This window comes from Micromys minutus (assembly GCF_963924665.1).
Source record: "Micromys minutus genome assembly, chromosome: 7".
Taxonomy (NCBI): domain Eukaryota; kingdom Metazoa; phylum Chordata; class Mammalia; order Rodentia; family Muridae; genus Micromys; species Micromys minutus.
Window position 1 is genome coordinate 73,181,743 of NC_137976.1, and position 16,932 is coordinate 73,198,674.

The 16,932-nt window shown below is 43.7% G+C and overlaps 1 protein-coding gene across 2 annotated transcripts in view; it reads left to right on the plus strand.

Annotated features, from left to right (window-relative positions):
- The first annotated feature begins 559 nt into the window (after positions 1-559).
- KLHL22 (kelch like family member 22) overlaps positions 560-16,932 on the plus strand; it is a 38,022-nt gene continuing 21,649 nt past the window's right edge. The window contains exons 1-2 of one of the 2 annotated variants that reach the window (XM_080919143.1): positions 560-598; positions 5,223-5,485. In XM_080919143.1, coding sequence (XP_080775269.1) covers positions 5,259-5,485 — 227 coding nt within the window. In that variant the 5' untranslated portion in view covers positions 560-598; positions 5,223-5,258. Of the gene's footprint in view, positions 599-1,042; positions 1,160-5,222; positions 5,486-16,932 lie in introns of those variants that run through there. The other variant, XM_080919144.1, reaches the window with a different exon arrangement.

Here is a 16,932-nt window from a genome sequence, read left to right on the forward strand (position 1 = left end):
GAGCGAATGCTTGGGCCAGCGAATAAGGAAATGAAGAAATAAGAGGCACAGGGAAGAACTCAGACAGTAAGTAGGGACAGATGAGGGAAAGGAAGACAGAGACGGTGGGGAGCGACCTAGAGAGGGAGCCAGGAAGAAGTGAGAAGGAGGGGGTAAGTGAAGTTACGAATACGCGATGAAGAAGGGAAGGAAGTAATGCAAGGAGAAACTAGGAAGTGAATGGGGGAGGAAACAGGAAAGTGAGGGAAGGAAGAAGGCAATGAGGGAGATGGTAAGTGAATGTGTGTGAAGAGACCTGCAAATAAGCTATGAATGAGAGAGTGAGGGTAAGAATGAAGGCAAGGAGAAAGGGAAAGGAGGGCATAGATTTGCACCTCCAAAAGGCACTTCAAGTGTGGCGCTTCCGGACCAGCGAGCGATCCTAAGGCAGAATTGCCCAGGTCCCGCTCTTCGGCCTCGCCCCGCCCTGTCCCGCAGCGCCCCCCCATAGTCCACTTGCGCCTGCGCAGAAGCCCACGTGACAGCAAGGCTCCGCCCTCACCTCAGCCTCCCGCCTCCCGCCTGCTGCGAGAGCGGCCACAGCTTGCGGCAGCACCAGGTCAGCTGCGAGGCATGTACCGTGTGGGCCCGGCAGGCCTTCGTCGCCGAGCTTGCGCTGCACGCGGGGATGGGAGAGGGAGCGGGGATGGCGGCGGGCGCGGGGTTACGGGCCAAGTACCACAGGCGCCTGGGGCGGGCGCGGGCGACTGCCTGACGTGGCGGGGGCTCGGCCAGGCGACCCCCGGGCGTTCGGCGCGGGCCTGGCGCTGTGGCGCGGGCCCGCCGAGGCCTGCGCGTGGCTGAGGCGGACCGTGGCCCTCGCAGCCCGGTCGATCAGGCTCTGTCGCTAGCCGTGGGTCCGAGTGTGGCCTCCGGCCTGTCCGGGTCCCTCGAGGCTATGCGAGCCGGGATTGCAACAGGCGGCAGGGCGGGCCTGGCCGCCGCTCCCGGCCTGACCTCAGGTTCTTCAGCCGCGGCTGCGGTTGTTGAGAGAAGCCGGAGAGCTCGCCCTGTCAGTGCAAAAATCTCCGGGTTGTACTAGTTTAGATTCTGTACAGGCCGAACGAACGGACCTGTCCGGGCCGACGGGGCCACCTTCTGCCCGCAGCTGCTTCCTAGGGTAAGGCCTGATCTCTGAGATGCTCCTATTCAGTGCTCTGGGGAACAAGCCACAGAGCACGTCAGCATCTCTTGGAGACTCCCTCCCACCCCCGTGAAAATGGGGACCCACTCCCTCTTCTGCTCTTTCCAAGCTGCTGTTTTTTTCCTTTTGTTGCACATCTTGCGTTGTAATACGGGTGCGCTGAGGACAGATACTGAATAGGAGCCCCTATAGAAGATTGAGAGTGTCTTTCCAGTAAATGATTCGTTGAAGATTCCTCTAAAATATGTTTCAGTGCGAAGCTGTTTGTAGTATCCAACAATGGTAGGAAAACCAGATACCTTGACAAGGGGCCCTTAAATAAAATGGGTTTATATGTGTGAGAGGGGCATGAAGTTAGAAGCAGAAGCGAATGGAAAGCGGAGAGGAATATTGTAGATCTGCAGTCACCAGAGTCTCCTTAATGTTCTGTCGTTAAAAAAAAAAAAAAAAAAAAAAAAAAAAGAGTGAAGCCAGCTTTTAACCCCAGCACTTTGGAGGCAGAGGCAGGCGAATCTGTGAGTTCGAGGCCAGCCTGATCAACAAAGAGAGTTCCAGGACATTCCAAGACTGCTGTACAGAGAAACTCTCAGAAAAACAAGTGTCTGTTTGTGTGCCTGGGTGAAGGAGTGAAGGTGTTCTGGAGACCAGCAGAGGGCGTCTGGACCCGATGTGCTGGGAACCAAACTCCAGTTCTCTGCACGAATAGTTTTGTTAAGTGCGAGCCTTTTCTCTAACCCCACCTCATCCTTATTTTATTTATGACATATTCCAGGCTTGCTTCCAACTCTGTGATTTTTTTTTTTATTATGTGAGTACAGTTGCTGTCTTCAGACACACCAAAAGAGGACATCGGAACCAGATGATTATGAGCAACCATGTGGTTGCTGGGATTTGAACTCAGGACCACTGGATGAGCAGTGAGTGCTCTTAACTACTGAGCCATCTCTCCAGCCCCCTTTGTGATCTTTTTGTATTGGCACTCCTGAGTGCTGGAGTTACAGATCTGTTACCACTGTGTCTGGCTATACCAGAGATCCTAGATGCTGTTGCACTCTTGGGTGTACTGAATTTCTCTTCTTGAGCCTAGTAAATGTGTTCTGCCTGTCCAAAGAAGTAGCCCTCCTGTTTTACTGTACTTGTTTTTGTGGTGGCTGTTTAGAAAGTAGATGTTATCCATCCCCTTCCAAGAGGTCAGACAGGCTGCTCAGTTGACAACTATGGGGACCACCCCAGCATGTGCCTGGTGGGGGAGGGGTCAGTGTCTGTTAGGACAATTAGTCATCCACAGATGGGGAAGCCTTCCAGGACATTGAGGTTTGGAGGTAGCAACCAGAGTCTGGTTAGCAGATGTTGCCATAGAAACTAACCTTAAGATGCTTGGGAGACAAACTAACTGTTAGAGAAGACAGGTTCACTGCCAGAGCACGTTTTTCTGACATTGTATGACGGCACTAGGTAGTGATCAGCTAGATCATGGCCAGATTAGGACTATGAGAAACGAATATGGTTCTGTTCAGAGGACTACAGATGTGCCTATGGGTCTAAGAACTGGTAATGAAGCAGGCAAGAGAAGGAGGAAAGGTTTTGAGCCAAGTCACAGGGAGCCCCAAATATGAAGCAGGGAGATAACACTTGGTAAGTAACCATAGTACCATTACAGGGGTATTTTTGGTCCCTATTCAGAGGAAACTGGGTATAATGAGGTGAGAGTTAGGGAATTCCTTTGGAACAACATTCTTATACTCTGATTCCAAACTGTGGCCATAGGGGAAAAATAAGGGAATGGCTATGCAAGATATAGAAGAATCAAGACCAAAGGATCTTACAGAACATAGGCTTAAGAAGGAAAAGAGATCACCGAGACTAGGAGGTTTCAGGCAGAAATGTAGTATGCATCTGACAAAACCAAACCAGTTAGAAGGTATTCTGGCTGGAGATGGCATTGAGAATGCATGTCCTGGGGAATAGGTGGATTGAAGGAACAGAAGAGGTCAGGAGAGGAGGAATTGTTATAAGGCAGAGTTCTAGGCTGGAGAGATAACCCAGAAACAGTTGCCAAGGCATACAGCTCTAACCATCTCTAGAGCCTTGTGAGAAGGCATCTGGTTCAGGTAGAAGGAAGGTGTGGGTAAGCTAATAGAGGCTCTACATCCAGGAGACAGACAGAAGAGAAGGAAGCACATGTCATGGGAGGCAGGGGAGGCTTGAGAACACATAGGTTCAGAAGAGGAGGAGAGGGGGGTAGGGAGAAATGTGCTCCTTCAGTAGTAAAAAGGCTTTTAGACTAGATTTCCCTCAACATCTATTTTTCATTTTAAAATATACATATTGGGGGCTGGTGAAATGGTTTAGTAGTTTAAGAGTGCTTGCTTACTGCTCTTGGAGAGAGTGGGCTTGGGTTTTGTTCCCAGCACCTTGGTTAATGGCTCACATTAGTAAGCCTCTGCATTCCAGAGGATCTGATACTTTCTTCTTGCCTCTGAGGGCTCACACACACACATATTGCACATAAGTAAAAATAAATCTTTAAATTTTACTTATTTATTGTTACTTTATGTGTGCATGTCTACAGCACAGTGTATGAGGGGAGCTCAGAAGACAATTTTGTGGAGTTCAGTCTTTCCTTCCATTTATGTGGGTTTCAGGCATTGGATTCAAGTTGCCAGATTTGTAGGGCAAATGTCTTTATGGTAGGGAACTCCTATGCATGAGTAGGGTAGCATGAGGTAAAGAGGGTCCATGGTCTTCTAAATGGCTGGCCTGTGCTAAAAGAACATATGGTTAGCCACAGGCCATATCTTACTTCCAGGATGGTTGTTTCCTGACCTGTAGTAGCTGACTGTACACCTATTCATGGTTTATTCGTAGTGTAAGCAAAGGCACATTTGTAGTAGGTTTGTTTTCTTAGTTACGTTTTTATGGCTCCTTTTAAAAACAATTTGTTTTTTTTTTTGCAGTTTTTGAGTATGATGGTCAAGTTATTAGAAGGTGATTAGTTTTTGCTTGTTTGTTCTTGGACATAGGGTCTCCTATAGCTTAGGTTTGCCTCAAACTCCCACTGTAGACAAGTATGGTCTTGAATTTTTAAAAAAAATATGTATTAATTGTATGTGTGCATGTTTATATCTGTGTGTGTGTGTGTGTATGTGTGGTGTGAGTGCATGTACCCAACTACAGGTATCACATCCCTCTAGAGCTAGAATTACAAGAAGCTATGAGATTCTCAACATAAGTGATGGGAATTAAACAGAACTGTGTTCTGTGAGAATAGAATTCTGGTTCTGTAAAAGAGCAGTACATGCATGTAAACACTGATTTATCCCTCCAGCCACCCACTTCCTACACACACACAAACACACGTGCGAGTGCGGGGTTGGGGTGGGCTGGCGGGGAGATTTACTTACTTGTTTGTTTTTCAAGGCAGGGTTTCTCTGTATGACAGCCCTGGCTATTCTAGAACTCCCTTTGTAGATCAGGCTGGACTCCAGTTCATAGAGATCCACTTGCCTCATGAGTGCCGGGATTAAAAGTGTGCTCTACTACACCCAGCATTTCCATAGCCTCTTAATTTCCCGTCTTTCTGTCTTGTCTCAAGTCTTCCAAACTCTTTGCTTCACCCAATGCTGGCGATCAAGTGTTAGACCTTAGATGTGCTGGACAAGTGCTATACTGAACCACACCCCTATTCTTTTTTAAATTCTATTTTGAGACAGGGTCTCTTAAGTTGCTGGGCTACTGCTGAATTTGTGGTCCTGCAGTCTCAGCCTTCCAGGTAGTTGTGATAACATTCGTGAGTCATCATGGCAACGTCAGAACACGTCTGTCTTACTGTAATGCTGAAGGTGGTACAGTAGTATAAAGAGACCAGGTTATAAGACAGAAGGCCGAGTGGGACCAGGGCTGGCAGGAAACACGGAATAGTGGCTTTGGGACCACAGGGAAGTCAATTGTAGCAGGTACCACAGGTGCAGTACTGTTAGCTTGTATGGCACTGTGCCTCCCACCCACCTGCTCACACCTTGCTCCCTCTGTCTTGCAGCTGACTGCAGTAGTGAGGGCTGCTGTGGCTGTCAGGATGGCTGAGGAGCAGGACTTTGCCCAGCTGTGCAGGCTGCCCACACAGCCCTCCAACTCACACTGTGTCAACAATACCTATCGAAGCACACAGCACTCCCAGGCCCTGCTTCGGGGCCTGCTTGCTTTGAGAGACAGTGGGATCCTCTTTGATGTTGTCCTGGTGGTAGAGGGGAGGCACATTGAGGCCCATCGAATTCTGCTGGCTGCATCATGTGATTACTTCAGGTAAGCTACCTATAGTTACTTTTGTTTTTTCAAGACAAGATTTCTGGCTGTCCTGAAACTCACTTTAGACCATGCTGGCATAGAACAAAGAGTGCCTGCCTCTGTCTTCCAAGTGCTGTCTAAATCACCAAGAAGAAAAGGGCCTTCCCTATAACTTTTTTAAAAAAGATTTATTTATTTCATGTATATGAGTACACTGTCACTGTCTTTAGACACCAGAAGAGGGCATCAGATCCCATTACAGATGGTTGTGAGCCACCATGTGGTTGCTGGGAATTGAACTCAGGACCTCTGAAGAGCAGTCAATTTGCTTGTTTGTTCTCGCTGAGCCATCTCTCCAACCCCTGTAACTGTTTCTATAGAGGTAATAACAGATAGTCCAGGCTTTATGAAGTCTGGGTGCTGGCACTGAAGATGGCTGGGTCTTTTCTTGCTTTCCCACAGTCTCCTGTGGAGGCTCTGTCAACTAGCCTAGCACAGAAGAGATCTTAAGAGTTTTATCTTTCAGTTTGTCCCTTTGTTGTGCATGTTCTCATTTTTCAAAACTGGATCATGACTGGCTTGCTTTACAACGATGTGTTTTATAAATGAGTATTCAACTGCAAATGCAATATTTGGTGAAATTTTTTATTGTGGATTTAAAACCCACGAATGTTCAAAGGATAGTGTGTAATGAAAACAGCAATCGCCAACATTTTGCTACCTTGTTTTCAGTGTCTAATATATATATATACCTGCTTTCAAGATGTTATAACACTTTACCCCTCACCTAGTTATAATGCCATCTAAGAAGCTTGCACAAGCCACATTCACTCCTCTGATATACATACAGGGATGTGGGTACTCCTCCCCCATCATTCAGTAACTGAAAAGCCTTTACCTAGCAGAGATGAGGACTTCCTTAGAGCTGCCTAGATAGAGCCCCCTTTCCCTAGTCTTCCTCAGCCTAATTAATAATCCTGGAACCATGTGCTAATACGGGACCATGTGCAAATAAGGCAGTGTTGGGTATTCAAGTAGGAATCTCATGATCCTTCCCAACCCTTCATGGGGATGTAAGCAGTCAACAAGTCCACCTGCAATAATCTTTTTACCATGAGGTTCAGCCGAATACCCCAAGATGGGGAGTGCTTGGAAGAAAGTCACTCACAACGCCCTTCCATCTCCAGTTGTTAGCCTTTGGCCTGTCTAATAGACTGTAATCCTTTCAGTGTTTTTCCTGGCTTCTTGTATGACCACATGTCAGGACTTAGCACATGGGGAAGAAGTGGGGTTGGTCTGTCTGTCTCACACAGTAGAGCTGGAATTTGTCACTCACTTCTATCATAGTTTCTAACTTGTATTAGTCAGCATTCTCTAGAGAGACAGAATAAACACAAAGTAGGTATATGGGAGAAGAGCAGGAAAACTGACTCATCCTTGAGGAGACTGATAAATCACATGGCATATAGTCTAATAGCTGAAGATCTTGGGATTCTAATAGTGTGACTCAGAGCAAATCTGAGTGATTGAACCAGGAAGGCTGACTATGTAATTCTCAGTGTAAGGCTCAAGGCTTTAGAACCTTATGGAGTCTGGTCCAAGGGCCAGAGAGCCTGAGTTCTCATGTCCAGAGTCAGGAGATGAGATGGAGTCTTCCCCATTTAGTCCACTGACTTTGATGCCAGTCTCTGCTGGAAAAAGGTGCTGCTCTAGGTATCCTTAATCTAGTCACATTGACACCTAAAATTAGCCAGCATGGGCTGAGCATGGTGGAGGCAGAAAGAAGCAGGGAGATCTCTGAGTCCAAGGCTAGCCTCGTTTACTTAGTGAGTTCCAGGAAGGACAACTAGAATTAAAGTAAGTCCATGTCTCAAAAAAAATTAAAACTGAAAAGTCAAAAGCTAAAATTAACAACCATTAAAAAAAATTAACCACACAGATATTTAATAGCTATGGCTTTTCCCCCCTGTTGCTCTGTGTGTATGTGTGTGAGTGTGTGTGAAAGACTGACTGACTGACATTAGATACCTTCCTTGATTCTTTTGCACTGTAGTTTTGACAGTCTCTTGCTGAGCCTGGGGCTCCCTGATTCAGCCCCAGGAATCCTGTTTCTGCCTCCCCAACACTGGATTACTGGCACATGCCACCATGACTGGCTTTTTACATGATCGCCTACCTAAGGTCTTCATCTTATGTAGCAAGCATTTAATCAACTATGAGACATGGTCTCACTGTAACCTTTCTGATTTAGAATTTACTGTGTAATCCAGATTGGCCTTGAATTTAGGGCCTCACCTTCCTAAGTGCTATGATGTTTGATTTTTGATTTTTAACAAGACCCCAGTCTTGTTAGGTTGCCCAGGATGGCTTCAAAATTTAAGATCTAACTGCTTCTACACTCTGAGGGCTGAGATTATATGCACGTACCAGCCTTCTGCCAATATACCTGACTTCAAGTATTTTACTTCCCCATTCACTGCATAGCTTTGAACTGCCTCCTCTACATGGTATGGGAAAAGAGGCTCAAAGGAGAGTAACACCTCCAGCTAGGGTGTGGATTTACTCCATTGCAGATCCAAGTCTTCTTTTTTGTTTTATGAATTTTTACTTTATGCACATGGATGTTTTGGCTCCATGTAAGCCTGTGAACTACATATATGCCTGGTGGTGCCTGAAGAGGCCAGAAGAAAGCACTGAATCCCCTGGAACTGGAGTTAGGGGCAGTTGTGTGTTGCCATGTGGGTGCTGGGAAATCAAACCCAGGTCCCCTGGAAGGGCAGCAATTACTCTTGACGTATGAGCCATTTCTTGAACCCCAGATTAACTCCTTGAATTCAGAACGACCCACTTTCCTCAACCTCCTGAGTGCTGGGATCCCCCCCCCCCCCGCCCCGTGTTTTCCTGTGTATCACTGGCTGTCCTTGGAACTTGCTCTGTAGACCAGGCTAGCCTTGAACACAAATGATCTTTGCCTCTGTTTCCCAAGCGCTGGGATTTAAGATATGTGCTGTCACCACCAGGCCCTTTTAAGTTTTTAAGTTAAATTGTTTGCTTTTTGCTATATTAGAAAACGAACCCAGAGCTTCATGCATGCCAGGCCAACATGACATCACTGAATTATAACCCTAGTTCCTTCTTCGAAATGTATATTTTGCTGTAAATTGAGTTGCAAGAAAGTGGTAAGTATGTAAGTAAAAAATTAAATGTTCTGATCCTAATATGGTGGTACCTGTCTGTAATACCAGCACTCAGAAGGTAGAGGCAGGAGGATGATGAGTTTGAGGCCAGTCTGGGCAATAGAGGGAGATGCTTCATAAAACACATTTTAAAAAAAGATTTGTTTGTTTCTTTGTTTAATGTGTATGAGTAGTTTTCTTCAGACACACCAGAAGAGGGCATCAAATCCCATCACAAATTGTTAGGAGCGACCATGTGGTTGCTGGGAATTAAACTCATAACTTCTGGATGAGCAGTCAGTGCTCTTAACTGCTGAGCCATCTCTCCAGCCCCCCAGATATTTTTTTTTAATTGTTGGATTTTGCTAAAAGTAAAAACAAACAAAAAAGATATATACCTTGGGGATTTTTTCTTATGATTTTTAATTTTTGAAATATGTTGTTTGTATATAGCAGCTGAAAGACAAGTGCTTTGCTATCAGCCTGGGTCTATCATTTATGAACATTGCTTAAAATTTCTTTAGGAACTGCCAGACATCAAGACTTTTTTTGTTCTTTTGGAGACAGGGTTTTACTATGTAGTTCTGGCTGTCCTGGAACTTGCTATATAGACCAGGATAGCCTTCGGCTCACAGAGATCTCCCTGATGAGTGCTGAGTCTAAAAGTATATGCTACCTACACCTGACTTGATCCCAATATTTTTATCTTTAAATGTTCCAGTATGCCTACCATCTATAAGACTATTTTCAGCCTAAGAAAATTTAGCTGGGCTAGGGATGTAATTTGGTGGAGTATTTGCCTAGCATGCATGAAGCCCCGAGTTTGATCCTTAGTATCATGTAAACTGGACATGCTGGTAGTTGTGTGGTTAGTGGAAACAGGAGGGTCAGGCCATTTTCAATTACATGTTAGGTTCTAGGCCAACCTGAGTTACTGGAGACTGTTTCCAAAAAGGGGGTGGAGAGAGAAAGTTTAAGCTGAACTGTATGATTTCATCTGATAGAATCTTTGTAGCCTTCAGAATCTCTCAGCCTTCTCTCATGATACTTATTTTGGGTTCATCCGAGGATCATTTGGAGGATCCTTTCTCTTTTCCTCTGGGGGATAGGATCTCATGTAGCCCAGGCTGGCCTTGAACTCCTTAATTGTGCCTCCATGACCTCAATTCTGGAAATTCAGGCATGCATTACTATATCTGGATTTATTTATTTATTTATTTAGGTTTTGTTATGTGTGTGATAGGATTGTTAGGTGTTTAGTTCTAATAGCTTCACATTTACTGTGTAGTTCAGGTTCTCAAACTTGTGCTGGGATTACAGATGTGAATTATCACATCTGTTGGTTTTGTTTGGTTTATTTTTTTTAGACTTGATGTCTTAGTTTGGTTTTTATTGCTGTGAAGAGACATCACAACCACAACTCTTATAAAGGAAAACCATTTAATTGGGGCTGGCTTACAGTTTCAGAGGTTTAGTCACGGCAGGAAACAGCAGAGTATAGGCAGGTTGGTGCTGGTGAAAGAGCCTAGATTTCTACATCTTAATCCAAAGACAGCAGAAAGAAAACTGTGTGCCACACTGGGAATAGCTTGAGCATAGGAGTCCTCAAAGCTTGCCCCACAGTGACCTACTTCTTCCCATAAGGCCACACCTCCTAATAGTGGCACTCCCTGTGACAAAGCATTCAGACACATGAATCTATAGGGGCCAAACCTATTTAAACTAACACACTTGGATTTCACTATTTTCTTTGGCTAGTCTGAGACTCACAGAAATTCTCTTGCTTTTATCTGAATGCTAGAATTAAAGGTGTGGGTTTTAAGTTTAATATTTGTTTGTTTGTTTGTTTGTTTGTTTTTGGACAAAGGGTCTTTTTATGTAGTCTTAGTTGACCTGACTAGACTTTCCCTGGTGGACTAGGTTAGCCTAAAGTTGGCAGCATTTCTCCAGCTTGTGTTTTTGGAGAGCGGGGGTCATGGGTGTGTGTGAGCCATGTCCACACTGCTCAGGGGCAGTGCTCAGCGTGCTGCCAGTTCTGCTCTTACCAGCACCTTGGAGGTCTGGGCAGAGAAGTCCACATGGGAGGTCTGTATAGCAGGAGCCCTGGAAAGTCCAGAGTACAAGATGCAAAGACAGATGGGAAAAGGCTGGCTAAATGTGGAGTATCTAGAAATAAATTTAACTTGTGCCTATTCTTAGGATGTTGGAAGCTTGCCAGGCCTCTAAAGAGAACCCAAGCAGAGCTGGACATAAAGAATGCTGTTGTGTTCCTTGCAAAGTCCTCTCTGTATTAATCTGAATGTTTACTATATTTCCAGAGGCTTTATTGGAAGATGTGTGGGCAAAAGGGTATACTATGGGACACACTGAGACACACCCTAGTGTCCATGACAGATGATTTGGGAGTAGATTGCACAAACTAATTATAAACTTGAAAAGGAAAAGCAAGCAATGGTTGAGAAATTGTTGACAACAGTAATGGAATGAGATTAGCCCTATCCTATATTGGCTGTAATGTGAATGTGCAGGATTTGAAAGTTTCTGTTGGTGAAAGAGAAGGAAATATAGAAAAAGCCAGGAGGTTTAGAAACATAAATATACAGGAACTCTGCATGTGACAGAAATGATATGGTCAATCATATGAAGTTGATATAGAGGGGCAACAGATATCACCACTGCTACTGGAAGAACAGTGTTAAACCCTTGCTATCTACCGATAATCATCAATGCCAAGTGATGAATAGTTTTATGTTACAGTGCTAAGAATCAAACCCAGCAGTCTTGGCACATGCTAGACAGGTGCTCTGTTAGAGGCCATACCACCAGTCTGCTGTAGGGTATACGTGTGTACGTATTTACCACATGTAGAGGCCCAAGGTAATTTTTTTCCATTGTTATCTTACTTCTGTTTTTGAAATAGTCTCTTACTGAACCTAAAACTCACAGGTCAGACTTCCTGACCAGTGAGCCCCAGGGGTTCTTCTGACTCTGTTTTGTATCATTCAGATGACAGGTGTACTGAAGCCCAGCCCGGTTAATGTAGCAAGCACATTACCCACTACACCATTTCTCTAGCCCTCAAATCTGAGATTTTAAACATTAAATAGCAAAGTAGAGGAAAATCCAGAGAAGCATTTCTAATATAAACTCAGAAGGAAAAGTCATTATAAGTTTGACACAAAGTACAGTGACAAGAATTGAAATAGATACATTTTATTACATTTAAATTAGACAGCTAGAAATGGTATTTCACAACCTGCAGTCCCAGCATTCACCTGGACTACATACTTTAAGTTAACAAAAACAAAACAAAAAACACCACAAGTTTCACAGCCAAGCATGTTGGTGCTTGCCTTTAAACCTAGCACTCATGGGGCAGAGTCAGGCAGATTTCTGTGACTTCAGGAACAGCATGGTCTACAGAGTTATTCCAGCATAGCCAGAAATACATAAAGAGATCTTGACTAAAACAAAACAAAGACCCACCAACAAAACAAAAAAATATCTGCCAAGTTTCTGTATGTTCATATTTTTATTAAAGGCTGGGTCAAAGTTTAACTCAACCCTGAAAGGACAAATCTCTTCTAACAGATAAGAATTTATAGTAGAAAACTAGTATACTTCTAGGTTCAGAAAGATTATTGGAATAGATTTTAATAATGTGATAAGATTTTTTAAATTCCATTTATAAAAGCATTTCTTCTCCTGGAGGTAGAGTATTGCAGTAAATAATAAAAAAGTAACCTTTTATCCTGCCTAGTGCTGGCACCATTAGGGCCACATGGCACGTGCACACCCTGCTGTTACTCTGCCACATGGTCTGAAAGCTGACCTCTCCCAGCTGTCTCTCTTTTAGCCACACTTTCCATGTGGTCCCCTAGGCGTGTAGTTACCACACCTAGCACACACACACACACACACACACACACACACACACACACACACACACACACATCCTGTTCCGTGGGTCTGTGAGTTCTCACTCTGTAGGGCAACAGAGCCATATCTGCATGCTCCAGCTGCCTCTCAGCCATTGCTTTTCCACACTGTCTTCCACAGCCTGGTAAAATCAAGGTTCCAGAAACTTGTAATTTAGCAATTAGATTTATATGTTAAATTCTCAATCCACAATACATCCACACAATAAGCTTACAACCATTTGACAAAGATGTAAACTGCCTACCTAGATAAAACAAATTGACCCATAGAAACCCTTAGAAATAATCATATCTACCTATTGCCAATTAAGACTACCTGGGTTTAAATCCACTTTTGCCAGCTCCATGTTGATTCTCTTTCCTGCCATATAAAAACTTTGTCCCCGCCCCACTCTCTACTGTCCAATCCATGTATCGCCTTGACATCAACCTACATATCACTCTTTTTGTTACTTAAAAATAAACTTTTCTTTCAAATGTAAGCTGTACACAGCTATCACCATTTGAAAATCATCTAGACAACTACGTTTTCTCAAAGTTAATTAGCTCAGGTAGGCTATGAGACTAACATCTTCAATTGTAGAGTTAGAGTAAGTTACTTACTAGCTCTTAGTATACTTATAGATGGTATGGGGGCAAGGCTCCTGATTCCAGTATGAGGGTAATAGATCAGGTGGATGGGACTATTCTGTTGTGACTGTATGTTAACTTTTGGACTCGGCATTCACATTTGTGGAAATTAAACCTGTCAGATCCAGCGTGATATGGGAGTGGAGCCTTATCTGTTGTGTGAACCAAACCTAAATGGACTTAAATTGGAGTTGGCTGGATGACTGATGGCAGATTTACAAGTAGTGAGGGCGACTCAGACACTGCTGCATTACTGAAACGCCCACCCCAGCATGGGTGACTGCTCCCAAAGCTGCAGTCCTGGCCTTGGAACACCTTTTCAGGCTGCTCCAGTAGCCCAGTGGTGTCCTCTCTTAAAGGCCAATCAGTCAGAATCTCCTTGGGAAGCTCTTGTTTACTGCTTCTAAAAGCTGGGAGAGGTGCCTTGGAGAATATTGCAAAAAAAACCTCCTCTCTCTCCTGAAGGGTTGGTTTCCATTCTCAACCTGTGGGTCCTGACCCCTCTTGGGGTTAAACAAGACCCTTTTATAGGGGTCACGAAAACTACCCTGCATATCAGACATTACATTATGATTCAAAATAGTAGCAGAATCACAGCAATGAAAATAATTTTATGGTTGTGGGTCACTACAACATGAGAAACTGTATTAAAGGGTCACATGTAACATTAGGAAGGTTGAAAACCATTTTACTAGACAATAATAAGTAAGGATTTCCCAGTGGAAATTTATGGTTTCTTTGGAAAGTCAATTTTGTCAGATGGTTTTTTTTTTTTTTTTTTTTTTTTGGCTGGGGCAAACGTAAAGCAGACACAGGTGAAATGTTTTGCAAAAGCAATCGTGAAAGAAGTGAAGGATTTTTTGCTAGCTGCATGCGTGTATTGGTTCACCTTACATTGCATAGCTGAGCTCCATTTGCCAAGACTCCTAGTGGCGGGCATTGTGTTGGCTTCCTCAGACTCGGGCCAATTGGCAGTGATGTCGGCTAAGACAGACTCGTGCTGAGGCAAGACTCACGCAGGACGCCTGATATTTGGAGGGTGTATAAATAGGCACCACAGACAGTGATGGAGGCTGGCTTGCATAGCTAGCTTTACAGCTCGGCTTTGCTGACTTCAGTTCGACAAGAGACACAGAAGAGAACTTCTTCTGGTGTCTCTATTGCTCCTGCTGACTCTTTCCAATTTGGCAGCCTAGCTGTTCCTGCTAGGTCATGCTACTGCTGCCGATTCATGTTTGCTATCCCCACACTACTGAACTGGACTGCTGGTATATTCGTGAAGTACTTGTGTGAACTGAACTGATTTCCTGACAAAGCACACTGGATTTTTTCCAAAGAACAATTTGTGAACAGGTCCACTTCCATAATAACTTTTCTTTTTCTTTTTTTCTTTTTTAAAGATTGATTTGTTTTAATTTATATGAGCACACTGTAGCTGTTCTCAGTCGCACCAGAAGAGGTCTTTGGATCCCACTACAGATGGTTGTGAGCCACTATGTGGTTACTGGAAATTGAACTCAGGACCTCTGGAAGAGCAGTCAGTGCTCTTAACTGCTGAGCCATCTCTTCAGCTCCCCCTGATAATCTTTCTTTTCCTGTACTGGTGGGTGATGGGCTAGAAGGGAGGTTAAAGCATTTAAGAACCCATATTAAAAGTAGAACTTGAAAGAAGCTGGGGAAATGGGAGCGGGGTGGGCGAAGAAGATGACATTTCAAATGTAAATACAGAGAGTATCTAATAAAAAAAATTAAAGAAAGAAAAAGAAAAAAGCTAAGCTTACACAGATGTGTCTGAAATAAAAGCAAAGTAAAATGCAGAGACCTCCCGCCACTGGGGTGATCTGAGGGTTTGGACGTACAAGCCAGCCTTAGGCTAGAAGTCAATTACTAGAGAGATTTCACCACAACTTTTTATAGATTTTAATTAATTAATTAGTTTTGGGGGACTGGGTTTCACTGAGTCACTTGACCAACCTAGAAGTTGAATGTAGTGCAGGCTGCCTCCCAAGTACTGGCATTGAAGGCATGCATTGTCATACTTGGCTCAGATCTTTCAAAAAACCAAAACCAAAAACCTCACAGACTTTACTGTCACATGATTATAATAACACAAGGTACACAAGACAATAAATATTTCAGACTTTGCACCCTGCAGTTTTTTTTTTTTTTTTTTTTTGGGTAGTCTTTCTTTTGAGACAGGGTTCTTTGTCTGGATGTTGAGAAACTCACTCTGTAGACCAGGCTGGCTTCAAACTCAGCAATTGCCCTGACTCCTCCACCACCACTACTGTGCAAAAGATACCTTTAAAAAACAATCATTGCTATCTCAACTTCTCAGTTTTAAGTTTTGTTTTGTTTGTTTTTCCAAGACAGGGTTTCTCTTTGTAGCCCTGGCTGACTTGGAACTCCATCTGTAGACTAGGCTGGTCTCGAATTCGGAACTGTCTGACTCTTCTCCCAGGTGCTGGGATTAAAAGTGTGCATCACCACCCACACCCAGACAACCTCAAACACTTCTGTTTTCACCATTTCTAGTTGGAAACACATTGTAGCAGAGTAATATTATCAGGTCTTAAATCTTTCTGTCTATAGCTATATTTGTTACATTGTTAAAATATAGGTGAAAGGTCAAAGTAGTTCTCAAAGTTGCTGGTTGAGATATTTAGTCTTCCATCTTAGGGCTGGTGGTGTATGAGAGCTGGTGTCCTACTCTAGCAACACAAAATAATATAATGATGGTGATAGTAACTGTCATAGGACATGGCAGGACTCCCAACTGTTTTGTTTCTTTATCTGCCCAGCAAATGTCCTCCAGGTACTCCTAGAATCAGTATGTCAGTAGACCCTTATCTAGTTAAACTCAAGGTTTCGAATAATCTGGCCTTAAGTGTGCATAATTCATTTATTGTTTGTTTTTAATGTACAAGTGCTCTCATACCTGCATGTACACCTACAAGCCAGAAGAGGGTATCAAGTTACACTGTAGATGATTGTGAGCCACTATGCAGTTGTTGGGAATTGAACTCAGGACCTCTGAAAGAGCAGCCAGTGCTCTTAACCACGGCACCTTCTCTCCAGCCCTATTATTGGTGTTTTGTTTTGTTTGATTTGTTTTTGAGACAGGCTTCTTCTGTATATCCATGTCTGTCCTGGAACTCATTATACAGATCAGTCTGGCCTTACACTTATTCTGCCTGAGCCTCTAAGTGCTGGGACTAAAGGTGTACCTTTAGTGTGACTTGTTTGTTGTCTTTAATATCTTTGTTTGAGATATCTTTAGGAAAGCATATAATATCTCTGTAGACAATTTTGCCATACCAGTTATATTGAAACTTTTTGACTGTCAGCAAGAAAGGCAAACTAGATCTCCTATGGGGGCTTTTCCCCCCTTCTTATATCTCCTTTTTTTTCCCTGTCTTTCTCTTTTGCTTTGATAGTCAACATGTGGTAAACACTCATTAAATATATGAAATGCAGTGATTCTCATTTATTACTCATTTGCCATCAGCACATTCTTTCCAAACTTTAATTATTGCTGTCTGACCTGAGAACAGTACCAGTAGATGATGCAAAGGCAAACTAGGTACTGGCCTATTCCCAGAAAATACATACGGGGTTCCTGGGACCGTGGAAAGGGAGCCAAGTGATTTCCAGGAGGGGTGCCCAGCTTGGTCAGGCTCCTTCCATAGATTCACTCCGCTTTCAGACTGTTTATTCAGAG